The 26275-nt window shown below is 35.9% G+C and overlaps 2 protein-coding genes across 5 annotated transcripts; one reads left to right on the top strand and one right to left on the bottom strand.

Moving 5' to 3' along the window:
- Window positions 1-471: 471 nt before the first annotated feature.
- On the bottom strand, window positions 472-26275 carry mcph1 (microcephalin 1). 4 transcript variants are annotated; one of them, XM_067521816.1, is made up of 15 exons: window positions 26179-26275; window positions 24701-24762; window positions 24526-24617; window positions 24304-24422; window positions 24069-24153; window positions 23590-23701; window positions 23384-23515; window positions 23195-23275; window positions 21458-22570; window positions 20412-20527; window positions 18357-18394; window positions 18093-18255; window positions 17916-17993; window positions 2916-3162; window positions 472-2818 (listed from the first exon to the last, which is right to left on the bottom strand). In XM_067521816.1, exons 2-15 carry the CDS (start codon window positions 24732-24734, stop codon window positions 2766-2768), a joined length of 2463 nt encoding a protein of 820 aa, XP_067377917.1. In that variant the 5' UTR covers window positions 24735-24762; window positions 26179-26275; the 3' UTR covers window positions 472-2765. The 4 variants fall into 4 exon arrangements, with proteins under 4 accessions (XP_067377917.1, XP_067377933.1, XP_067377925.1 ...); XM_067521832.1 differs by having other exon boundaries at window positions 2925-3162; XM_067521824.1 differs by having other exon boundaries at window positions 24701-24776; window positions 26179-26271.
- Window positions 5681-17234, top strand: angpt2a (angiopoietin 2a). Its single transcript, XM_067521852.1, has 9 exons — window positions 5681-6156; window positions 9373-9528; window positions 10536-10657; window positions 10771-11009; window positions 11513-11640; window positions 12079-12180; window positions 12657-12823; window positions 14073-14203; window positions 15730-17234. Exons 1-9 carry the CDS (start codon window positions 5893-5895, stop codon window positions 15900-15902), a joined length of 1482 nt encoding a protein of 493 aa, XP_067377953.1. The 5' UTR covers window positions 5681-5892; the 3' UTR covers window positions 15903-17234.

Genomic DNA, 26275 nt, shown 5'->3' with positions numbered 1-26275 from the left:
CAATAGGAGAGAGCGCGACTTGAGTTCCACTTGATTCAACATTAAAGAACCATACCAGTTTTTCTGCAACTTTTTCACTTGGGTCTTCTGAAGTATGATCACATTTTAAGTAAGAAACATGATAACTCAACAAACTCCCCCAACTGAGGAAAACCATATACAGGCCTAAAAAAACAAATATATGTTAGGTTTTAAAAGAAAAAGAATAAATGTTTACACACCACAGAGCTTTTACTTTCTTAAATGTTGAAATGATTTTAGCTAGTGGTCTCCATTGGCCCATAGTCAATACATCATCAAAATAATTCTACCAATTCAACTTATATATTTTGCAGAAAAAATTAAATGTAACAGAAAAAATATTTACTCATTTTTGCACTAAAGGTGTGAATGTGGAGGTGAACCGACACTGAAAGTTAGTTGAGAAACAAGGCGACCAGGCTAATTATTTTGTTATATATTTTCTTGCATGTAATAATGTCAGTTTATACAAAAGTCTGACAAAAGTAAAAATCTAGTACATTTAAAGTTAACATCAATATTATATTAGAGGACATTTTCGCTGCTTCCCTTCTCTGCTGTCAAATAAGACTGACAAGTGTTTAGTACAAGCTGTGTGGTTCTTTGTTTGAAAATCAAGTTGCTTCAGTAGGGTAATAAAGGCATATTCCTATACTATGATAAGAAAACAAAAATCTGCCAGTTAATCTGATGACAATTCAATTTTAATAAAACCTGAAGAAAAAAAAAAAGTACATCGCATTATTCTTACACTGTTAAATGATGATCTATCATATGCTGAATTGTTTAAGTGATGCTTCACTTAACAAAAAAAGTCAACTAATAACCAAAGCAAAAGAATGCAAAATGAATTTTCAACCGCAATTCAAAAGACATTGGGATGATGTGTAAAATGTAAATAAAAACAGAATGCAATAATTTACAAATCTCCATCCATCCATTATCTGTCACCGCTTATCCTATGTGGGTCACGGTGGGGCTAAAGCCTGTCCCAGCTGTTATCAAGCAAGAGGCGGGATACACCCTGAACAGAACGCCAGTCTATCGCAGGGCCACAGAGAGAAATACACAGACAAACAACCATTCACATCTATGGGCATTTTTAGATTCACCAATTAAACTCTACAATTTTTAAATTGTACACATCATCGCAAATTTTTTTGAGTTGGGGTTTTATTAACTAAGACATCACAAAATAAGTATACAGATTGTTATCTTCTTTAGAACGTTGCTATACACACACGGGCCACTTAATCAGGTACACGTGTTTAATCTAATGCAATACAATACAGCAATTCTGCCTTGAATTCTAATTTGACAATGTAATAATTTTTCATTTTAAGTCTAAACTGCCAGAAAGGTGATAATTCCGCTCTCTTTTTATATTCTCTGTGCACATATTTAAAAATATAACATCGCAAGCACCAGGATTCCACCACTTTATCATCAATTAAAGGAAGTCGCATCTGTGATTGTGCTGAATAAAGGTATTAGTTCTTTATTTATTATTATTAAGGTCAAAGTGGTTAGAGTCGAACTGAAGTGCATTATAAGAAGAGGTAGTTCTAATGTTTTTTGCCACCTCCTGAACACTTCTTTTTATAATGCACCACACCTTTCTGACAGTTTCAACTTAAGAACTGAGAAATTGAAATATTTTAAAAGTAGAATTCATAGAAGGGCTGCTGTATTGGATTGCATTAGATTGTACAGGTGTACCTAATGAAGTGGTCAGTAAGTGTATGATACAATAATAATTTTAACATCACATTGTTATAAATAAAAATAATCAGGCTCATTCTCATATCTGGTTGCAAATAACACTGCTACACAGTAGTGGTTGCTACTTTGTGGTACAAAAATCAACATACAGTATGTTAAAAGTAGGTTTTCATGTTTCACAGTTACAGAAAGATAGAATGAGATAACTTGAACATCAAGGTTGTTGTAAAAAACAACACCACACATTTCCACAAACATAGTTCTATAAATCCAGCCTCAGAACATTTTTTTTATGCTATTTCATGAGGCTCCTTTGTGTTTAGATAAATATGGTAAATTTTCAAATATTATTTAGAAAATATTGTTCTTAAAAGTATTTATCAAACACCATTTCAGAAACCCTATTGTTTATGAGCTAAATGTCAACAGAAGCCCATGAGCAGGTTGACTTGTCACAGAGACTTAAGTCCATCTCTGTAATGACAGCAGAACAGAGATAATTTGTTTGTAGAAAGCAGACATTAAGAACATTCAAAGAACAACTTTAGAAGGATCAACTTTAGAAGGATCGGAGTTTTATTTTAGGTGGGGCTGTAGTTTTTCCCAGATTATTATTACCTTTTCTAAAATAAGGAGGGTTTCAGGCTCTAATACCCAGAGTTGTCATTTGTCTTAAAACTTAGGAAAACAAACAAATAACATAGAACACTGTTTTTGACACACTTTTGAGTTTGAGACTGGATTTGGTTAGTAAAGCTAATAACCTGAAGGCTGGCCCTGACAGGAAGTCATGACTTTGTCTGTATGTGATGGATAGTTCTGAGAAGTGACAAGTTTCCATGGTAACCAGGACTCAAAGTCTTTGAAAATAGAATATTTGACAAGACTTATGTAAATCTTCTAAACCCATTTACAAAGCAAGAGGATATTCCTGAACAAGAGGAACACTGTAAGGTAGAAAGTGATGTGACCAGGCACTGTCCAGCATGGAACTTCACAGTCAAAAAATGATTCATAGGTTTTCACGCCAAGTCATAGTTATCATATGGTAGCTGCTTCAAACGTGTGATACTGTCTGAAACAAAAAATGTAAAAACAAACAATTAGAGAAACATTTATTATTGATAATGTACAACAATTTAGCGTTTAATTCAGAGTTTAACTAAAAGTACCAGTCTCACCCAGCACCCACTGCTCAGACAGGATCCTGCTGCCCTCTGGTCTCCTGCCATTGTATTTTCCTATGCAGATACCTGACTGCCGCACAGTTTTGCAAACTGTTCCTCCACAGAGTAGGATAAGCTCGACCAGACTCTGAGTGGGTGGCTGGGAATGTTGGGACACAAACATGGGTGGCTGGCCTTGGAACAGGTCTTGCTGGTGCTCCCCAGCAGACAAATGCCTCTGGAGACGACAGATCTGTGAAGAGAAACCAAGAAGTAAATACCAAACGAATAACCTTTTTCTGAGACGTTCAAACAGGACAGATAAGTAGATCCTGTTCAGCTTCTCTGTTGAAGAAAAACAATGGAAATATCTAAAGGGCTGCTTTACATACAAACTGCTGATAAATGGTCCAGGATCCTAAACAGAGTTCAGCTTTCATTATTTTAATATTATCAATTGAAAATAACTTATTACTTAAAAGCTAAAAAAAAAAGGGTTATGATAATGGCCTAAATAATCACTTTCTACTAGTGAAGCAAAGCTAGCTGTTTGTACATCACAAACACTATATTTATATATAAAGTACCCACTTTAACCCTTAAGAACCACATTTCTAAGTAATCACAGCAACAAATTTTAAATCTAGATTCAGTACTGAAAGTGGCCTGAAGGTGGCTGCTAGTGATACAGCAAAAACTGTAAGAATGAGGCCGAGGCACATGAAAAACACACCCTGAAACATCACAATTGGAAAACTAAATGAAACACAAGCTTTTGTTAGATTTGGTAAACGCTGCTAAATCACTGCTAATGTTTGCTGAGTATTTGAACAAACCATAGCTGTATTTTATTTAAAACACCTTTAACAAAGATGGGTCAACTTATGTTTTAAGTTTAAATCTAAAATATTGAAGATTAATACATTTAATCAGAATCACATTAATTAAAACAACTTCTATTTCACTAAGCTATAAGTGACACAGAGTTAAGCTACAGTGCCGTTTTATGTGCATGGTTTGAGATTTAATGAGTGACACTCAAACTCTCACTACAGGCCTGCTTTGTATCCCGCAGGGCTCAGTTGCTAAAGTAAAGAAAACCAATCTGTTCTATTCTGTGTGGAATGCCATTAAAGAAACTAAAGCTTTTCTTTTCTTCTTTATTTATTTATTTATTTTCCCCACAGATTTTACTTAATCAGAGATTGGTCAGGGACTTCAGATGGCAGGGTCAGGTTCACATTAACCCACACTGTGCACTTTAAAGAGAATTATCGACAACTACGTTTATGGTGTGATGTAAGAGAAAAGTGGCATTGAAACATAGGAAAAACAGTCAAACACAAAAGGGCAACAAAAACACACAAAAACTACATATATACGTATGTATATATGTAGTTTTTGTGAAAAACACAAAAACACACAAAAACTACATATATACATACGTATATATGTAGTTTTTGTGTGTTTTTGTTGCCCTTTTGTGTTTGACTGTTTTTGTATGTGTATATATATATATATATATATATATATATGCTTGTATACATTTATTAACTACATAATTTAATGCCCTGCTGCATTAAAACTAAATCTTTCAAGTCACCCAATTCTACAGTGTATCTGCAACTATATTTCTAAATGAGAAATGAAAATTAATGACGCAAAAATATTTGGTAAACTAGCTGCATTCTGAAACCTGTAGCTAGTTTACAGATGCTGAACTTTGACTTGTTAGAGGAAGAGTCAGAGAGACCAGATGAAAGAGGCTTGCTCTGATAAACACACAAAACACTGGTTTATGGAACAAAGAAGATGTTGCTCCGTGATTAAATGAATGAATAGCCCATGGAAATGACACACATTTAGGTGCAACAATGTTTGTGTCCCTCCCCCTCCTGTGCTTTCAATAAAAACACAAATACAAGAACCTTTACAAATAAACCTACTGTTTGAGTGAACACCTGAAAGTTTTTGAAATGTTTTTGAAATGGCGACCATTCCTTCCTCTTTGGTAATGTGCCTCAAATATTTAGCATTTCCCTTATACAGTAACTATTACATCAGCCTACTTCCTACAATTCTGTTTCAGTCTTTCTATCACAGCAGTGGGCAAATATTTAAGGCTTTCCTGTCAAAACATGAAATATGGTGCAGCTGAAACTAAAATAAGGATATGCTATAGTAAAACCCCTCACACTATAGGTAAACCTGAGATCTGGAGAGTATTGATTATTTTAAGACATTATGAAGCTATGAAAAAAAACCTTTGATATATATATATATATATATATATATATATATATATATAGGCTGAAGGAGACTTTCCTTTTATTAAAAGCCTAGTTTTTTTTACAGGAACAGAGCAGGAAAAATATGCAGGTTTTCTCCTTTGAATCTCACGTTTAAAGATAGTAGTGTATATGTCATAGGCCGGGAAGTATTTTTCAATGAATGGGGTGGACTCGGCTACTACCAGAGTGTCCTGAAGCTAGACAGCTGCATCCTGAGTAGCTGTTCAACTACGGCAATAAAAACACATAGGTATTGTTGAGGATGCTGTGGAAGATGTGGAGTTTATGCATCTGCTCCTCTGTGTTGTTCAGTGAATGTGTACTGAAAGAAATCTCCACTTCAATGCTTGTCACAGCGACGAGCCACAGTGTGGGGGGAGTGGTTTAAACTCAAAGTTAGCTAATCAGAGGGGCCATGGGCAGCTCAAACAAGTGGTTGGGGGCTTGATGAAAGGCAAGCACATGCAGTCTGGCACCAGTGACCTAGGGGGAATGACACATTACTTCTAATTCCTGATGGCTTTTTCTCCTCCTACTAATGAAAGGTAATAAAAAGGAATCTGCAAGACCCTCAAGAGGATTCTTTACACTTGGATGCTGTTGGGGAAAAACATTCAGTCATTGAGAGACGATTAGGGAAAACCTAAAAATCCACTGGGTTATAGTCGTACTAACTTTATTTTTAGATAAAAATGCTGAATAGGAACATACTAGCTTTAAGTTTTTTCCTTTGCCTTGGGACAGAAACTAGTGCTGTTGGCAAAAGACAATATCAGATCCAAAACGGGCCTTGTAGCTACACCTTTCTGCTGCCTGAGCAGGAAAACTGCCAAACACAGAGCAACAGCTACAACTATCCAGTTCAAAAGGATGGACCTATGGACAATGACGAGTCAGCCCACAGACTGGAACAACTAGAGATCATTATGGAGAACAACACACAGTGGCTGCTTAAGGTAAAGTTGTATCATATCCTAAATATGACATCCATACAACAAACTGTGATGTCAATATTACAGTGTTTTGACTGTAATAGTTTTATTGTTAAATAGTCTATTTATGTATACAAAAACCGCACTGATGATGTGTAAGAGGACAATATGCACTAATGAACTAAAAGTCTAAAAAAGGAACAGTGAAGACTGTTCTTCACTTCTACTTAAACCGTCTGACAGCAGGATTTATAAAGAAAGCAAAACATCTATAATGGCTTGTAGAAATAACTTGACTGTAATGTTGACTTTATTAGATTTCCCTATAAATCATCATAGAAGTGCCTATGTAATGTACTTCTGCAGATGGAAGAGGCAAGTTTTAACATTCAGAACAATAAGAAAATTGTTTTTATATCAATCACAAAAGCTATGCTATGCTAGCACAAGAGCTATTCTTTAAAAGAGGCATTTATTAAAAAAAAAAAAACGACTCTTCTTTAGAAAATCAATTTCGATTCAGTAAAGGTGTAAACAAACAAATATATTAGGTAAAAAATTACGTAATGGGTTTGCTGACAAAGGCTCCACACAGGTGTCCTAATGAGGGATGCGTACTTCTCTTTCAGTTTGCTGAACCATTACTTTTGCGAGCGAAAGAAGTGGACTCCTGCTTTTCTAGCTCCTTCTCTTCACCGTGAACTATACAAGATGAGCCAGACAAGACAAGAACACCCCACCTTTTGACCACACAATACCAATCTCGAAACATAAAACAAGCCTGAACCATTTCACAGGAAGCTCAGAGGCACTAGCCTTTGCAGTTCTTCATGATCTAGACAAACAGTAACTACGCTCACACAGAGACAAACTGAAGTGCTGTTTCAGAAATAATCCATTCACAACACAAGTGACCATTTCATAAAGTCCAACAGTACATCTGATTAAGTGATGGGTTACAAAGTTATTACACAAAAACAATTAGTGCTGATTAATTACCAAATGATACCAAAGATTTATCAGTACACATAGGACCATACTTTATCTGTTTAATATCAGTTTAAATAGAGATGTCCAATACTTTCTTTTGTAAATTCATTTGCACACCAAAAAAAAAAAAAAAAAACTTGTGAGGAAATGATTAAAGTAACATTTTACGAAACACATAATTCTTTTTAAATTGACTTTTATACCTGCTTTATAGAAGACTTGTTTGTAGAACATAAGTGTTTTTACAATACTCACAATATCTAATAGCACTCAGATACAGTACAGATTTCACTACTGAATATTATACCTTTCTATGTCACTGTATAAATAAAGTAAAAACAACAGAGCTTGGTCCCTTTCAGTAGGCAAATCTGTTATGACCATTAATATCTAAGTGACCCAGAAAATATTTGGGAAAAAGTTGTTAAGTGTGGTAGAGAAGCTTCAAAACTTCAGGAACATGATAAAAAACACTAAAATTACATCTCTCCTACTGCTGAAAAGTGGAACATATGGAGAACATAAACACAAATGTACATGAACTAAGTAAATAGTGCACTGTATTTGAATATCATGAGATCAATATGATTTAGCCCCAACAGTTATCATATCTCAGCCTAAATAAACACCTGCGAAAGTTTGAACCGATGTGTTTGAGCGCATTCTTCAGCACCATCACCTAAACCTTAAATAGGCGACTAGAAGAGTAGCAGGAGTTAAACCCCTTATTACCACACTGTGAAAATATATTTTACATTGCTCTTATCAGAGAAACCTTGTGTGTTTATTTGTGGAAGTTTAATTTACATTTGAGAAACTTAAATCTACTTCAAAAGATGCAATGTATAAATTGTTTCCATTCCATCTCATTAAAGATTTCACCCCCCCAGGACCATGAATAGGAATGTGCCTGTATTTAAAAAAAAAGTCATACAACTGAAACATATAACTTACCTCTTCAGACTACCATGCACCCAAAAATGCCCTGTGATAACAACTAATAATCAAGTAATATAACAATCATTTGACAGCTAAAATAAATTGTCTTTTCCAGAAAAGTAGCCAACTATTCCCAGCCATGTCTTTTTCTGCATATTTTTTTTTTGGTTCAGCTTACAACCAAAAATATGATTTAGCTGTTTAAATTCATCTGAGCATCCTCATATACTTTCTGAAAATTACGTTTCACCTGCTGATGACAGCTGAGGAAAACAATGTGTTGTTGCTTTCATGTGAATAAGGAACATAATCTTTCCTTACTGACGCCTCTGAGACAGTGAACACCTGATTAGATCACTGAGTATTAGGTAGGACATCCTGCCAACAATTTAAATGACAATCTTCCACACATCTCAGTTTGTATCCAAGAACAAACAAACAGGACACCAAGAGAGGAAGACAAACAAAATCAACACTAATTGCAGCTGTTAGATTTGCTATAAGAAAATTTTAATAAAATAATATCTCGTCCAGCTTTTTGGGATTGCCTTACTAATAGATGAGTACATAACATAAGTAACCATGCAAGCATGATCATTCTCATCTGAGATGAGAAAGATATTCTACTGAGTTGTACTGTCATGAAGGATGTAACTTCTCACTCAACATTTCCATCCTGTTTACAAGTTGTGTGACCTGATTGCCATTCAGGAACACCGTGCAGGAAATAACTTAATGATTGGTCTTAGTCTAAATCTAGCAATACTGTAAGGTAGATAAGAACAAATTTCGTGAGGATGAATTCCCCCTTCCCATTCCCAAGAGCATTATTATATTATATTATTCATGTGATTAAGATGTCAGATATGGCAAGGTTAAATGAAAACTCTAAATCTTTTATATTAACTTGAGACAGTTTATTAATTGCTTAGCTACGGAAACACTCTCATTTCATGCCTTTGCCTTTAGAGGCTTTAAATATTTGACAGGATTTAATGCAATTTTTTTATGCTTTGCTATAGGACAATTCTGTCCCAAAGCTCTAAATAACTGAACAAAGTAAACTACAACAATTTCAACACAACTGCAGCCATTAATGCTGCTGTATAAGAAGGGAGTAAAGTAATAAAACTATATACAGATATACAGTTAGTTCAGATACAACTCGAGCAAAACTCAAGCAAAGAAACGCATGCCAAATCCATCATTTTAGTAGCAGATCTGTGCACTACCGTATTAATGCAGTTCAGGGTAATACGTCAACGAGACCACTGGTTAATGACTATGACAACTATTTGTGTTTGTTTGCAGTTAGAGAACTATATACAGGACAGCATGAAGCAGGACATGGCCCAACTTCAACAGACTGCTGTACACAATCACACAGCTACAATGATTGAAATTGGAACAAACCTGCTGAGTCAAACTGCAGAGCAAACAAGGAAACTGACCAATGTGGAGGCACAGGTGAGCCGGGCCTTTCTGTTTTTTCCTAACACTACATCCTTGCTTTGCAATACAATGCCAAGAAAGTCAAAACAGCTGACTTCTATCTATGTGTAAAAGCAAAATAGATTTAAGAACAAAAGAGTGTGGAGATCCAACAGCTCTATGATATGCTACAATAATAATGATTAAACAATATCCCTTCAAAGTGTTAAAGAAATAAGCAAAGGGAAAAACAGGCATGACTGCGTCAGTTTATTATTGTGGCTACACGTCAATGACCTTATGTGAGCCAACTGTACAGCATTTCCTGTTATTAGCACACTCGTATTCCCACAGAGGGTCTATCAGTTTGTCACAATCAGACATCCGTCTGTTCAAAGTCATCAACAGCTCTATTGGAGAGACATAGCTAGAATCTAAGTAAACAACCTGCTTTTTGCTGACTTCAGTTCCTCCAAAATGGGAAATGGTCTCCTACCCCAGAGTTAGTGCAATATGATAGGTCTGTATGTGAAAATAGGTGGATTTTGAAAGCTTTCCGTTGTTCAGGTATATGTGCTGTATTGGAATCTGGTTGAGCTTTCCTGTCATGCTTTTCCATTTTGGAAGTGTTTGTTCATAATACAGTGCAAACAGTGTTGAACTTAAAAAATAAAATTTAAATGGCTTTTGACTAGCCAAACATTTTAAGGATAATTATGTGTTTCTTAATTGTTAAATTTGTCTTTTAATTTGCCTAATTAAGACAACCAATTAATTTGTCCAAAGAAGATCAGTGTTTCACTAGAATACATACATTATTATAACTCTGGACCAATCTGTGCAGTGTGGTAAAGCTAAAAAAAACACAACAACCCTGAGCCCTTCTTAAGGCAAATTTAAAACATATGATTTGAAGACAATAGACGGAATTTACATATTATTAAAGAATTTAAAAAAATTTATATATACATTAAATGGTTAGTTTAAAAGTTATGTCTGTGACACATTGTCTGTGAACTACATTGCTTGTTCGTTTATTGTAGGTAATTCACCACACAACTCGACTTGAGCGCCAGCTTCTTGAGAACTCCCTGTCAACCACCAAATTGGAAAAACAACTAATTGTCCAAACAAATGAAATCAATATGCTGAATGACAAAAATAGGTGAGGACATTAAATAATGTGTCAAATAAATTGCTATGGTAAGGAAATAGCACAGTGTTGGGCCATTGGGCAAAGACAATGCTCATAGGTGAACTCAATCTGCTTCCCTTCAGCTTCCTAGAGAAAAAGGTGGAGGAGATGGAGGAGCAGAGGCAGGTGGAGCTGAAGATACTTCAAGAAGAAAAGGATCAGCTCCAGACTTTAATACTGAGGCAGACTGTCATCATAGGCGAGCTAGAGAAACAGCTGTTTAAAGTCTCCACCAACAACACAGTCCTGCAGCAACAGCAGCAGGAGCTACTGGACACCGTGAACAACCTCATTCAAACTATTTCTGCAGGCTCCACTCAAAGTGAGACAGCACTAAATCATAACTACTTTCTTCACTATTTGCCATTAAATATTAAGCTTTTTTGAGCTGCTTGTTACTTTAGCTTAGCATTAGACTTGGACTTTTTGTCACTCAGTAAACCTGCACAAATCCCAAGGTGTAAAAATAATGGGAGTGTTGTGATTACTTCTTGGCTGGGAGGAGTAACTTCTTATGGTCCTCAAGTAGATTCCCTGCTGACTGATCAAAGCCAAGAAATAATCCACGTCTTTCAACATACTAAGGCTAACTGTTTCTTGTCTTTACAGTAAACTATGCTAAACATTTGCTGGCCTTGTGTTATGCTATGAGTGGTCTTAATTATTTTCACAAGGCCATAAACTGGTACACTTTTTTAGCACACTGAGGAGCAGTCACGTTGATATAGACAACCTTTCTATTGTTACAAAATGTGAACATGTCAAAGGGGGACAAATGCTGTATAATGGTGTACTGTCAATTAATAAAGTGATTTTTTTCTACAGAGACAAACACTGTCATGATGCAGGACACTCCAAGCACATTCATCGACTGTGCTGCAGTCTACAAATCTGGAAACTCCCAAAGTGGAGTCTACACACTCACATTACCCAACTCTACAATGGAGGTTAAGGTAAAGTAATCAAATTTCAATCTTGCAAACTGGTTTAACTCTAATCAAGCACTAGTCCAACCTGGTTGTTTTGCTGGCCCACTGAGCATGTATGCATGTGTGTGCCTATTATATAACCATAGTACTACTTACACAACCGTGTAAATACAAAACTGCAAACTAATGAAAGTCCTCAGGATAAAGTACTGTCCTGAAGGTGGGAAATGTAGAACGAAATGGTCTCAGACTTGAGCTATAACTGTGATCCCCTTAGAGACTTTTCAGTGACAAAGACCAAGAATTCAATTCTGTATCGTTTCCCTGAAACTTGACATTTACTCTAAACAAATTCAAATAAGACAGCATTTTTAAATTGTGACAAATGAGTCCTAAGTCTTTACTGAGCATTAATTTTGAATTATTAATTACACTTGTTATTATTTTTCCTTATGTTTAAAGGCTTTTTGTGACATGGAGACAGAAGGCGGTGGCTGGACAGTGATACAAAAACGTTTTGACGGTCGTGTGGACTTTCATCGTACGTGGCAAGAGTACAAAATGGTAAAAGCTATCAGGAAAAAATTTTTCCCCAACAAAAATATAACCTAGGCTACAGTTCTCATGCAAAATGCCCAAGACAGTAGCCAGATGTCATGGTCAGACTGACTCGCAGTGTTTTAAAGGCCTGCCATTTTTTTCAATGTTGCATGCGCAATCCAAAGAAGAAGAGAAGAACTACCCCTGTTCATCAAACATAGTAAATGATTCATGCTAATTCCTTTGCAGTTAAAGCTGGCATACATCCTTGTTACTATCTTGCTACACATTTATTTAATTTAGAATAAATGTATTGCTAAATGTGTTACAGCATTCTAATGAAAAATTTTAGTTCCAGGCAAAAAATAACTTTTAGTGTTATAGCTAAGAAATTAATAGCACACGTCTCTTTGCTATTTTGTTTGTGGAAAACACTATTAATTATCCCACACGGCATGTATTCAACAAGGTTTATTTACTTTTCTGTTCTGATGTTTCAGGGCTTCGGAGAACCTACGGAGGAATTCTGGTTAGGAAATGAATTTGTCTTCAGACTGACAAATCAACAATCCTACAAACTAAGGATTCAGCTGAGTGACTGGGAAGGGAACTCTGGATTCTCACAATATGATGAGTTTTTACTTGACAGTGAAGCACAAAATTACAGGTATGTAGTACTGAAAACATCAAAGAAAAACCCTCGTTGATAATCACTAAACATTTGTTTTTTTATTTTTGCTTTGAGCCAACTAAGTTATTAAAGACAAAGCAAATCATGCTGCTCCAGTCTCCTGAGGGTGTTTGGGAATCTGCTAAACTGAAAACATACCAAACATTGTTACCAATTTTCAGACAAGGAGCATAATTAAACTGCAGCCTCAAAATTATTATGACATAATTGCTGTAACAGTTAATGGCACCAATTAAACCAAGGTGTATACATCTCTGACACACCATGTTTAGAACATCGCAATTGTATTGTAATTTATACATGAATTAGAAAACATAGGAACTCTGGCTGTAGTTATTTTCTACTGGCTTGGATAAAACATCTGGATCATCACCTGCATCAGATTTTTTTTGTTAATTGTTAAGTTAAACATATCAGTCTGATTATTAGGTTAATGCTCTTCAAATAGTTCAGCTGGTAAAGATGAGTCCAGAAACAATGGAAGTTTCTGCACTCAACCAGCGATTTTCCACCGGGCTGTGCAACATTAACAAATTCCACAGCCCTCTATGTTTTATTCTAACAAACACAGACTGTTTCTAGGGTGCATCGTACATGTATTAACTCCTGAAAAGTACAAAAGACAACAGACTAGTTTATTATATTACTCTTAAAAAAGCAAAACAAATGTGTCTGGATGGTCCCTGCTGTACTAGCATGAGTCTAAAGAAATGTAATAAAAGTGGTCAATTATTTGAAAAATAGGAAACATACAATGTTATTGCATTTACGTCTAAAGTGTTGGCAATGACACAATATAGAAGGATTTGCCTTTCTAAACCTAAGCTGATTTCATTAATGGACCATATGTCTCCTCTGAATTTATATAAAGAAACCTTGAAGTGCTCAAAATGTATACAGTTCCTATGTATTCTTGACTATGATCAATTGAATTTTCCCTTAGTGCATTTAGCTCCAACTTAAAAACAGCACAAATACCATTGCAAAATTTTGGATGGAATAAATAGAAATATCATTGCAACAATATGTTAACAATTGTTAAATTCACACAGTAGTGAAGCTGTAATTAAAATAGCTCACACTTTAATCCTTATGCCAAAAACCAATTTTAGAATCACTAGTGGTGAAGTTACAGCCAAACAACTTGAGTTTGACGTTGCCTTTTGAGGAACTGCGATCAGTGACTTCCTTCTCCCTTCCTTCATTTTTCCTTTTCATTCTACAGGATACACTTTAAAGGCTACAGTGGAACAGCGGGCAAAATAAGCAGCATCGGGCAGCCAGGAAGTGATTTCAGTACAAAGGATGTAGACAATGATAGATGTGTTTGTAAATGTTCACAACTGACTACAGGGGGTAAGACACATATTTTAAATAACTTCTTCTTCTTCTGAATAATTGTACTCATCAGGAAAACAATATTTGTGATAGGCACATGCTACAAAACAAATTCCCACCCACTCAAAACTTGGCACATCCCCAGAATTGTTCAAGGCCATCTTACAGGCTCCTACACTTTTGTGACTAAGTCAAAGACCACAATTAGCTCAGAGTTAATCACTGATCAACTCACTGGGGAATTAAGACCCTACAATGGCTGACATTAATAGCCTGGGAACAGAGCTTAAAGGTCCTTCTCTGTTCCCTTTAAAGTGAGTTGGCTGCCAGAAGTTTGTCTCCCTCTGTACAGTGGTCTGCCAAGTCAGCACTAAAGCATGAAAATGCTAACCCTATCCCTTTTTCTGAAGAGGGGTCTCTAACAGCGAGTTCCATTCAAATTATGCAAAATAATGACTGACAGGCACTGAGTCAAAAAGAGTGTAAATATGAAGCACTCTGTTTTCAATGAACATCTATTTGAATGAATGTAGTAAATCCAAATATAAATGTAAGCTAAAGATATACACCTTTCAATACAATGCTTATCAATACAATACAACCATTTATTATGGCTTTAAAGGGAATATATCACATCCAAGTCTTTTACAAATTGATGGAGAGTATTACTGCTTTTGTAAACAAAAAAGTTTTCACCTTTCATGGTTCTAGAAGTAGCTGTGGGAAGTCTGAATAAGGTCTTTAAGTGATGTCGCTTAAATCAGAGTTATGAAACAGAAAAAAAAAATCTGTGTGGGGAAAGTATAACCTGACCTCTGTTAATGGATTCCACAACTCACAAGATAGCTATGAGCATAGTTTCTCACTGCTGCTCAATGCCACTTTATCCACATGCAAATCTCTAACCAAAAAAGTAATGCAGTAATGCAGCTATAAGGTTTAACAAAAGGCTGTAGAATATACAATTTATTGTAAAAGCCATATTGAAATTATTGCAATTAACTGTTTAGGTGTACCCGGGGGGCCTGGTGGCTCAGTTGTAGAGCAGGTTGGGATATAGAAGGCCTCAGGTTTGAATACCACCCCACAAGGTGTGGCCCCGACCAGCCACCAAAGGCCACCCCGGACAAAAAAAAAAAAATGAGAGGGTTGTGGCAGGAAGGGCACCTGGTGTAAAAACTAGAAAGGATCACATTCTGCTGTGGCAACCCACGAAGGGACAAGCTGAAAGCCATTGACTGACCTGTTTAGGTGTAGCCCATAAATGTGTAACTCAGGTGATGCCACTTTAGACAACCATCACAAGAGGATACAACAATGGCTAGGCTCTGAAATGGGCTTTACATTTTGGAATTTTTGATTATTCCATAGTTGCGCCTATGCTAAAAATGCACATATGTACTGGTCACAGAAGAAGCTGTCAAAAGTTAAGGAGACAAAGCTTCTTCTCTAGAAAATGCATCAATCACAATCCCCAAGCCTACTGTACTGAGTTATATGCACTGCACTGTCTGACAAAATGAAAGTTTTTTTGTATGTTCTAGGTTGGTGGTTTGATGCCTGTGGGCCTTCCAATTTGAATGGGATGTATTACCACCAAGGCCAAAACACAAATCGCTTCAATGGAATTAAATGGTACTATTGGAAAGGCTCAGGCTACTCTCTAAATACCACTACAATGATGATCAGACCAGAAGACTTCAAAGGGCCCGTTTGAAGTGACATTCTGAGATTACAGTGAGAAGGAAATCTGCGTAAAAAAAACAAGAAGGCCAAAAATTTAAATTCTCAAGGGAGCTAAACTACATGAAAATATTTTATATAATTTTGCATAGATGTATTTTGTGAATATTTATATTTGTTTAATCATTTGAATCAAATGGGTTGTTGCAAAAAAACGTTGGGAACATGGACTGACAAAGTTATATCTGTACTAGAAAAAAACTATGCCCAAGGTAGATTACCTACCTTGGGTTTACATACCTAAGTTAAGTAACTATACTGAGTTAGCTAACCAGACAGAATAAGCCAGAGTGAAATGTGACATTACTTAATTTAATTTCTTAAATGCGTTTAATATAAGTTAAGCACACATTTACCTATGTTTTAAATAAAAGCTGGCTATACTATTATAAAAACACAATATGGTACAACATGCAGATACAGTAAACAACTGGCTCAAGTGTTTGTAAAATGTTCTGGAAAGGTTTTTTTCAATGCCTAAAATGCAAATGATAACATTTAGCGTAAGATAGATTTTTCTCTAGAGAATGTATGTACATTTGTTATTTATAAATAGATTTTAAGGTCAATATTTAACATTATTGTTTATCATAGAGAAACTTTTTATGAATCTAGCACCTCCTAGTTCTAACTAGATTTATTAAATTAAGTGGAAGTATTTGAATATAATTCTGCAGTACCCTTACATGTGCTCATACAGGAAGGTGATCTTTTGCAGCCTTTTGGGAATGTATTTTTATTTATGTGATGTATTCTTTGAAGCAGAAATGCAGAATTTATAAAAAGTTCTACAAGTGAGTAATTTCTCACCGTTAAGCACGGACTTTGGGTTTTGTTAGTGTTTGACTCTAATGCTTAATCTGTTCCTAACATAACTGAAGTTGAATATTAAACACAACCACAAGGCAGAGATAAGCTTTAACTCTTAATTCCTTCTCTGCAATGGTCCAGTTCTGCATTGTAAGAATGAAGATTCTGATGAATGCACAAATCTTTACACAAATAAATATATAAATTACGATAAAAATACATTCTCTCAAAATTCTCCCAAGTCACACATAGTCAGTGTGTTCAAACAATACTTATTAATTTAGTTTGCATCCCTGACAAAAGCTGAAGGCAACACTGCATTCCACAAGCCACAGGAACTGAATAAAAGAGGGAAGCATGTGGGTTGCCAATTGCTGGACACATCCATAAGAATGAAGCAATAACAGATGGCCGTGGGGACATAAAAATATTTTGTCTGTCACAACAAAAGCCATCACATAATTTCAAGAGGAAATGTGTTGACATTTGTCTTCATCAAGACCCTGTGCCTTCCCTCACAGTGGCAGGAGAGGACAGCAATTTATGAATGACAAGTTCAGGAGGAGGCAACATCCACATTTCAAACAGGATGCTTCAGGAAAAACAAATGAAATGAAAAAGAATGAGTAGCAATAAAAATTAACAGGTTTCCATCCAACTTCCTCCACTTTGGTTTCACTAGTCTTTATTAAATTTGTATATATTATTTATATGTTAAAAACATATGTAATTATTAAAATAAAGACATGTAAACAATTAATTTAACAGTTTACAAGTTTTTTTGTATATATGCAGAGTAAAACAATGACGATTGTTTGCCAAATATAATGCAGTAAAAAAGGTATTTAAGCTTGTGCCCTTAACTTTATTTATCTAGCACTAAATCTGCAGCTTAGTGTGTCATGACACGTTTGATAATTTCTATTAGCCCAAACATTGTCTGCTCTTGAATCCAGGCCTTTCAAAGTTGATATTTGGTGCATGTGCTTAGAAAGTCCAGTTCATAGAACATCTCCTCATATAGAGCTTGAAATTGTCCTGGAGACGTATTTTGACAGAACCTTACTCTATCAATTGCTGCACACTGGAATAAAGGTTTATCCTTAGAATCTGGGAAACGTTGTTGCGGTTTTCTTGGTTTGCAACCAATCTTTTAAGGAAAAGTACTGGCACGCACCTGTGCTGAAGGAAATTGGTCCGAGAGTTCATATGGTTCTTCTGGAATCCATTGCCTTTGCTCCAAACACCAAAGGATCTACACAAAGAAAAACAGAAATTAGGAGAAGGATTTGACTTCATATTCTGTTTTTAATAATGTGATGTAATGGCTTCCAAACATTTAGAACCTGCATACCCATTCAAAAGAGAGGATCCAGCAGCCACGTGCTATGCCAAACAGAATATTGAGAGTCCGCCGGTGACTCCCAGAAACCACATGAGTTGTGCTCTCACAAACTCGGTCAACAACTGTAAAACCACCCAGGGCTTTCACCACCTGAACAACCGTTTGCTGCTTCCTACAAGAGATTAGAAAACAACTATGTTACCCATTTGATCACCATCCACTAAAACTATCTAAGGTTGGTGACATCTAACTTGTACTTTTTGAGGTACTTACTCAGTGGACATGCTTGTCATGACCAATGTTTTCACACCCTGAAGCAAAGATACACACACAAAATTCATGGCATTAGGTAACTTTTTTACTTTAAGCTAATCAGTTGTAATGAATTACAAAAACAAAGGCTATTGGAATAGGGGGAATGATATGAATTAAATGCACTACATATTTCTTGAAGATGAATATTTGCATGACTGAATCATTTAATGTGTTGATATAGGCACAGCTCTAAAATAATTTGTTTGGTCTGTTTTGTAGAAAGCACAAAAAAGTAGGGATATCATTGACTTCCATGCAAAAAGTAAATACACTTTAAAATAGCCAAGATAAAACTACATTCATAACTAAAATGCAAAGTAACTTGATATTTTAATGAATATTATATTTTTGGGGGGGTCTAACCTCATTGTGAGATGCTTTGTTGAGTCATACAGCAATGAATAGATCTGACAGACTGTGCACTTTTAATAACACTTCTGGCTATATAGCTGCATAGGCCAAAAAGGAAATTAAAATCAAGGTCATGACTAAAGAAAAAACATATTCAGAGCCACTGAAACATAACTGTAAAGGTGTAACCTGGCAACTGTGGTCCATCCAGTCATGTACTTTGGCAATGCAGTGAGTTATCATCAACACAAACACCTGAAGAGCAGTTACAAACAGGACCACCAGGCCCTTTCCTGTCAGGATCTGATATCTGGTCTCCCAGCTGGAAGTCAGGGGTTAAGGCCTGTTGAACACAGTGGTGCCAAAACAGTCCGCAAACCCCACCCACACCGGCCACACATCACATTATCCCTGATAAGCAAGTTGGGGTGACATTAAGTTGGTTACCAATTAGCATTACTTCTGCTCTGCAGATGTCCTGACAGGCTAAAAAGCTAAAAGTTCATTTGGGGGTTTACAATTAAGTTAAGAACTATGGAGATTTGTTCTAAGGGCTCCTCAAAGGGGGACTTTGGCTTATCTTGTGCAGTTTGGACACATTTTGGCAGGGGTACAAGAAAGCAGGCATTAAAGAATGACTTGCACATAATGAGCCTCAAACAAAAAGTTGGTGTGAACTGCAGGATGGTCTGTGAGCACAAATGCTCTGAGCACAAATGAAGGAAATTCTTCACTGTATGACTAGTTCTTAAAGGTTACTGCTTTGTTCACACTGAAATTGACACTATTGTGAAATGAAGATTCTGGATCAATGCAAACGTTGAGATCAGCTAGAGTTTTCAGAGCTAATTATAAATAATGAAATAATAATTTTCACTTATTACAGCTGCAGAACACCTAATACAAACATCAAATACATTAGCTCATAGCAGTTAATGCTGTATAAACATGGTAGAAGCAACTTCTCCTGCCCTTCCTGTTAAACCAAAGTTACAAGTAAACCTAATCCTATATTTTGACATCAATATTATATTGACTTTGATAGCAGCAAGACAACAACTAAGTAATCAGGCTTCACTAAAGTCAACCAATAACAGCTCCCTGCATGGAGATTACGTCACATCTGGCCTTTTTCAGCTCCAGCTTGCTGGGGTTACCAGTGTAACGAAAACAGAGCCCAGGTGCATTTCACAAATAAGGAAGTTGTATGCTACTATCACAGAGGCAAAACACAGGAAACCCTTACGACCAGACAGAAACACTTGGCTAGATGCATCAAACGCCCACAGCTATGGAAATGTATGACCTTACAGCGGAAAGACTTTAAAAGGAATTAGGTACAAGCTACTGCTGTTTAGTTTGGTTCCTATATAACAGAAAACCAAGGGTGTCAGACAATAAGAATATAACTAATAGTAAAAATGAATGTCACATGAATGAATGTCAGATGTGAACTATCAAAATGCAGCTATCTGCAATTCAGCTAAACCCAAAGGAGTGAACAATGAAGCATGTTTCTAAACTATAAAACTGAATTGTAGTATTCCTTCACACATATTTTTAAGGAGAACCTATTTAGTGTAAAAAGAATTAAAATTATTATAATTCAAGCTACATCACACAATTCAACTCAGGCATTTAAATAGTATGACATCATTTTACCTTTGTTTTGTTCACCATCATCTGAGGACCAAAGCTGACTTGCTTATTGTGATTTTCTTCGTCTTCAGAGGGGACCTCCGTTAAACCAGCTGCAACTGTACCTTCATTTCCTTTGCCTAGATTTGAAAACAAGAAAAACAATTGACAACGGGGAGGGGGGATGTAACTCAAGCTATCTCACAGCAAGAGCTGTTTATGTGTGTATGTATTCATATTAGTTCATCTCTGTTGAGTTCCGTTCACACCTGGTGGATAACATTTTTACAACAACATACCACCACCTCAAAATTACCACCAATAAGATTATTTGCTTATATTTTATAGAATAAGTAAGATGATATCCATTTTAAAGAACTGATTAATTAAATTTAAAGAAAAACAAGTCCCAAATTTTGTCCTCTTCAAAGATGTCAGAGTAAATATTTTCATCTGTAGTTCAAAAGAAACATCTACATGTAATCAAAATGCTATGTTGGCAGGTGTTTTAATACATAGATTAAGATTAATAAAAATCCAGTTTTCTAAAACTGCAAAATTTATCATTAAACACTTAAACTCAATAGTGAAGAAGGCTTCGAGGTGAATCATAATTCACTACTTGCACTCAGGGTCTTTGGTTTCAGCTTTCAATTCACTAGGTAAAACGTAGACCTTGTGAAGTAAACTTCACAGTCAAATAAATACACTCCAGCAGGAAAACTTAAGGCGTTTGTAAGTATTTGAATTGAGGAAAAAAGGTGACATCTACAGAGACACAGGGAAAACACATCTAAATTCAACACATACACAGAATATAGTCAAAATATTCACATGAAAGTGCCTCATTTATTTATGTTATTTATCCTTCACTTTAAAATATAACATCTGGAAAAGCTAGATTTTTGAAACCACATAGAGTAAATGACCCAAGGATTAATGGCACAGTTACAAATCACCACTGTAGAAGTTCACACACAATTGTTTTGGTCAGTTCACAAACAAGAAATAGCAGGGTAAATCTGGGAATTGTCAGTACAGTACATTTTCTAAGTTGACAGCCTACTCACTTTCTACGGTGTGAGAAATTATATCAGACTTTTTCTCTGGCTCTCTGACTGATTTAGCTTCTATGTATGTGAATGTTGGTTGAACTGATGAAGATATTCTTCTCCGTGTGTCACTTATAGTTGTGCTGGTTCTTGTAAATGACAAGGTACTTTGTCCTCGACATTTTGGCACAATTGTAACATTGGCATTGGGACTATCCAATGGAGGCACAGCTTCTTTAACATCCTGATTTTGAGGCTCACTGCTTTCATCAGATTGCAGATTTTTATTTTTGCCACTATGCCTTTCTTCCAGTTTCCTCTTCTTTATAGAATTTGTTTCAGATCCAGTGCTTTCACTTCTTCTTTGTTTTCTCTTAGCTGGGGCAGGATCCAGCCTAAAAGCCATCTGAATGTCTCTCTCCACATGTAAATTAGGCAAAATAGGTCTTTTTGAGCTCTGGTGGTGGTTAGCTGGGGAGAAATAGTCTTCAAATACACTATCATCTCCATTAGTAGAATCTGAAGAACCACTTTTAGAATGACCAGATATGGTCAAAGATTGTACCAAAGTGGAAACTGACAATCTGGCCCTTTGGGGTACATTCTTTTCTTTTTTTCTAAGGGAAGCAGCAGTTTCTTTTGACAGTTCAACAGCAGCATCACCTAACACAGCTGGTAATGTGGGACAAGTAGAATTCACAGCATCAGGACAAACATGTCCCGATGCCTTAGTCTCTGTGAAAGATTTAGCAGCTTTAATGTTTTGCTTTCCCTTTTCAGATACAGTAGGTGATGGACTTGATGGTTTTAACTGGAATGTCTCCTTGCTGTCTCCCGATCTCCTTTTCTGGCAAGAACTTTCCAATAAACTTGAGAATTTGTGTTTCTCTGATATTCTTTTTCTGACTGAGGTCCTTCTTGACTTTTGTTTTCTATTTCCTTCATCATCTTTTGTGTCCTCAAAGTCAGGACATTTCAAAGCACTTGAAATGCGCCTTGGCAAATCATGGCAAGGAGAGAGCCAAGGCTTTTCAGAGCTACTCCACTGGTCAGCTTGTGTTCTGCCTTCTTCATTTGGTGAATAACCAGGATCAGCAACAGAAGTACTGGCATCATCATCTGACTGTTCATCTGTATTAAAACAAATAACAATAATAAAGTTAATTAATCTGTTTTTGTGTATTTTGCTTGATTTACACGGACCCTAACATGTAAAACCACAGACAGGTGTTCTCACTTCAAAAGCCCGCACATCTAGATTTTATGCAACGTGTCCACCATAGAATGGTGGAAAGCCAAAGTAAACAACAGGTTGATGCGTTAAGGTTGTCATACAGCATATTATAGAGACCGGGATACTTTGTTGGTCTTTACTGTTACAAATGGAAATCAGGGCAAAATACCAGTAAATACTGTAAATTCATAAGATGATTCAGATGGGTGACCAATGTTCCTGTTTCTGCCATTTCTAGTAGTCATTCTTTTGCAGATTGATCCGTAGGGTGCCTTAAAAACTTACTAAACCAAAGTCGTAGAAAACCACACAAATAGCATTTTGACTATAAGTTATATATATTTAAATTTTACATTGCTTCTTATTTTAGATCATTTATTAAATCATACTAGAAATGCAGGCAGAGCAAGGTCTCCACCTTTCCCTTCCCTAGAAACTGAGATTAGGAGTTAGGAAACATAAAAACTACTGTGCAATTTCACATTGATTAGTAACAAAAGTATAACAATCAATTTTCTTACATATTATTTTGAAGACAGTTGGTGTGCTCCCAAGGGAAGGCTTCAATCCAGTGGGTGAAGAGGATTCAACCATTTGTGAGGCTGAAAGATAGTAAAACTAGGTGAATTAACTGATTTTTTTATATATCTGAAATACTTTGAGGTTTTGTTGATTTATCTGCATGTAAAACTGCCACTTGCTTCACATACCTGTAGGTGACAGGTTTTCTCTTTTCTCTTTCATGTCTTTCAAACGCTGTGCCATATAATCCGATCTTTTTAATGCAGGACTATAAACTATTCCATTCTCTTCATCGATAATGATGGGCGACACGTCTGTATCTATATAAAAATAAATGTGAGGTCCATTAAAAGTTTTTGGTTTTAATAAAATAAACATAAAAATAATCTTTTACCCAGAGGTTGTTTGGGAGCAAGGTCTTTCATCATCTTGTCCAATTTTTTCCTCATACGTCTGTCATTTTCAGGGGTCCTCTCTGGAGAGTCCTTTGGCTGCATGCAACGATGCTACGTGAATCCAAGAAAACATATTAAGATAGATCAACAAATAAAATATTACTACTTGACACACAAGTATACAGATTCTAATCAAATCAAGAGAAGACCTGTCAGTGGCTCAAAATTATAACAGTAAACAAACAGATGTCCAACACTGTCATGCTGTCTAGCAGTAGCTGGACTGTAACTTGGCCCCTGTTGAATCTTAAGTTCTCTGCATTGGGTGCTCGGCAGCAAGGCCAGCTCTTCAAAATAAATAGCAGCTTTTGATAGCCCAGGCTTTGCAATTCAAATGTATAAATGAAGCCTGATTTATATTAAGAGCGTAAACTGTGTAAACAACTTACATATTACATGTAAATCTGATCTTACTCACTTTCTTGTTCTTCAAAACTGGATTGCTTTCATCATTTAAGGCTGGATACAGCTCCTCATCCACATGCACCCCATCATCATAACATCTGGACATTTTTCACCAAGAACAAGCCCCATTAGGAAATTCATAGTTGAGAAAAGAAATCTTGTAATATTTGTAAAAGTTAAAATTAATTACATATTACAGAATTGTTCAAGTTTATAAAAAGGTACACAACTCTCAGTGTTACTCTCACCTGCCTACCCAGAGAACAGACACAAGCCTCACATTGCTTTTCTTGGCTTTTCTCCATGTGGCCAGATGACCATTGTTAAAGACTACATGTGTGACTTGTTTACTGAATGTTTTTGATATCTGTAAAAGAAAAGGCATTTTAGTTTTTTAAAATACAATGATGTATTGTCAGTAAATTCTATAAAATATGGTGCCAGTTGGTTTATGTGCACTGTAGTCTCACCTGAGCTCCCATTTCCTGAAGCTGCTGAACAAATGGTTTTGAATAGTTGGCTGTTTTATCTGATGACCATACATCAACGTAGGCAACAACACCTGCAGATACATTAAACAAGTGACTCATAATCCATACATTCAGCCTGAATTAGCTTTAGTAAACCTAAGATGGTGTACTGTACCTTGAAGAACTGAAGCATTGTTACTTGCAGTCATTTCTGGCCCCTTTAGCGCCACAATTCACCTACACAAATCCAACTTTATTGATATGAAAGATCAGCTTGTACAATGCACAGTTTTATTTTCTTTTTACACAAGACATTACATTATTTAAAAATCATTCCCTGGTCCATCATGCCAAATAAATAAATGAATACCGGTATCGCAAAAATGTATCTGAGAGTCAAGCAGTTTCAAGATTTTTTTGATGACAATCTACTAATTTTATTAGCTTTAAATGAATAATAAAATAGCCTTAAAAGTATAAAAAATGGCATTATTAGCGCAGCACAAAGTGACTGAAGTAAAAAGGGTTGGATCCCCTTACTTTAAAAAGGCAAAAAGAGTAAAACAAAGATTTGATGCACGCAGCTAGTACAAACGTTCCCTCATTATCAGAAGTACCAAAGATCAATGAGTGTATAAAAAGAAAATTAAAGTAAAATAGTTAAGTAAAATAGTCAAAAAGTCAAATGTTTGAATACCTGTTTCTAAAGTCCAGACTTTGCCTTTATAATCTATTCCAACCTCTGCTCTTGGAGCAGCATTTGTATTCTTCCATGTACCCATGTCATAGCTGTATAATAGATTGCTTACTTGCCATGTTCTTCAAATTAAAGTTTATATTGATGGAAAAAAAATATTTGTTTTGCTTTTTCCATTTCAAAGTAAGAGGGTGGAAAGCTTCGCACTTAATTGTATCTTAGCACTGCTGCCACTGTCAAGCAAGGTTTATTAAATATATTAAATGGAGAAAAACAAGCACAAATATTCTGAACCTGTACATTTTTGAACACGAGGAAGCCTGCCTCTACAATTTGCTAAGTGTAAATGAATGCAACATTAATTCTGTCAAGCAACAAACCATGCTGCTCAATCACATCAAAACCAGTGAAGACACTGGCGCATGGTGTAAAACTATAACATTAGGTACAGTTCATGTGCCGACCTCAACCTGCAATTTCAGCTACTTACGAGATGCTTCACAAATAAAATCTAATGACTGTCCTTTGAAGAGTGGTGTTACCGTGTTACGTTAGAATACTGTGACCCAATAGAAACTGTTACGCATATGAATGTATTAGCCTTAGTTAAAAGCTATAAGCAGTGAGCAACAATATTTCGTACAATAACTATGGTACCTTCTTTATTAAACTACAGCTATTTTAACTGATATCCATAAATGTATCACACCTACCTACAAAGCGAATGTTGAGGCCGATTTTCCACTAGTTTACTTAGAGTTTACAAATAACCCAGGGAGCTAAGCTAGCTTACGCTATATTTACGGGTGACTCTTAGCATTATGCTAGGGTGGCTAACTTAATCAATACTTCCGTAATTTCCTTAAATACGTATTACCCATGTTGTCAACGATTAGTAGTAAAATGGCGTGTGCTCAAACATTACCCAGACGTTTCAGTAGTTACCGAACACTTACTTTATGCTGCAATGACGTTTAAAATACGCAGTTCCCAGCGATACCTAACAACAATTTTCATCGTTCGCGCGTGCAGTTTGTGATTTAATAGATCCCG

This window comes from Channa argus, chromosome 1 (genome assembly GCF_033026475.1).
Source record: "Channa argus isolate prfri chromosome 1, Channa argus male v1.0, whole genome shotgun sequence".
Lineage (NCBI taxonomy): Eukaryota > Metazoa > Chordata > Actinopteri > Anabantiformes > Channidae > Channa > Channa argus.
Note: the sequence above shows the minus strand (reverse complement) of the source record. Positions and strands in the feature narration are given on the sequence as shown.

Bases quoted from the DNA above. Each gene is read 5' to 3' on its own strand.
- mcph1 (XM_067521816.1), bottom strand. From the start codon at position 24,734: ATGACTGCAAGTAACAATGCTTCAGTTCTTCAAG. The intron at 24,154-24,303 runs GTGAGAGTAACA...AAAAATGTCCAG, and splicing joins TCTGTTCTCTGGGTAGGCAG to ATGTTATGATGATGGGGTGC. The intron at 20,528-21,457 runs GTGAGTAGGCTG...TTTCAAATCTAG, and splicing joins AATTTCTCACACCGTAGAAA to GCAAAGGAAATGAAGGTACA.
- angpt2a (XM_067521852.1), top strand. From the start codon at position 5,893: ATGCTGAATAGGAACATACTAGCTTTAAGTTTTTTCCTTTGCCTTGGG. The intron at 10,658-10,770 runs GTGAGGACATTA...GCTTCCCTTCAG, and splicing joins ATGCTGAATGACAAAAATAG to CTTCCTAGAGAAAAAGGTGG. The intron at 11,641-12,078 runs GTAAAGTAATCA...TTATGTTTAAAG, and splicing joins ACTCTACAATGGAGGTTAAG to GCTTTTTGTGACATGGAGAC.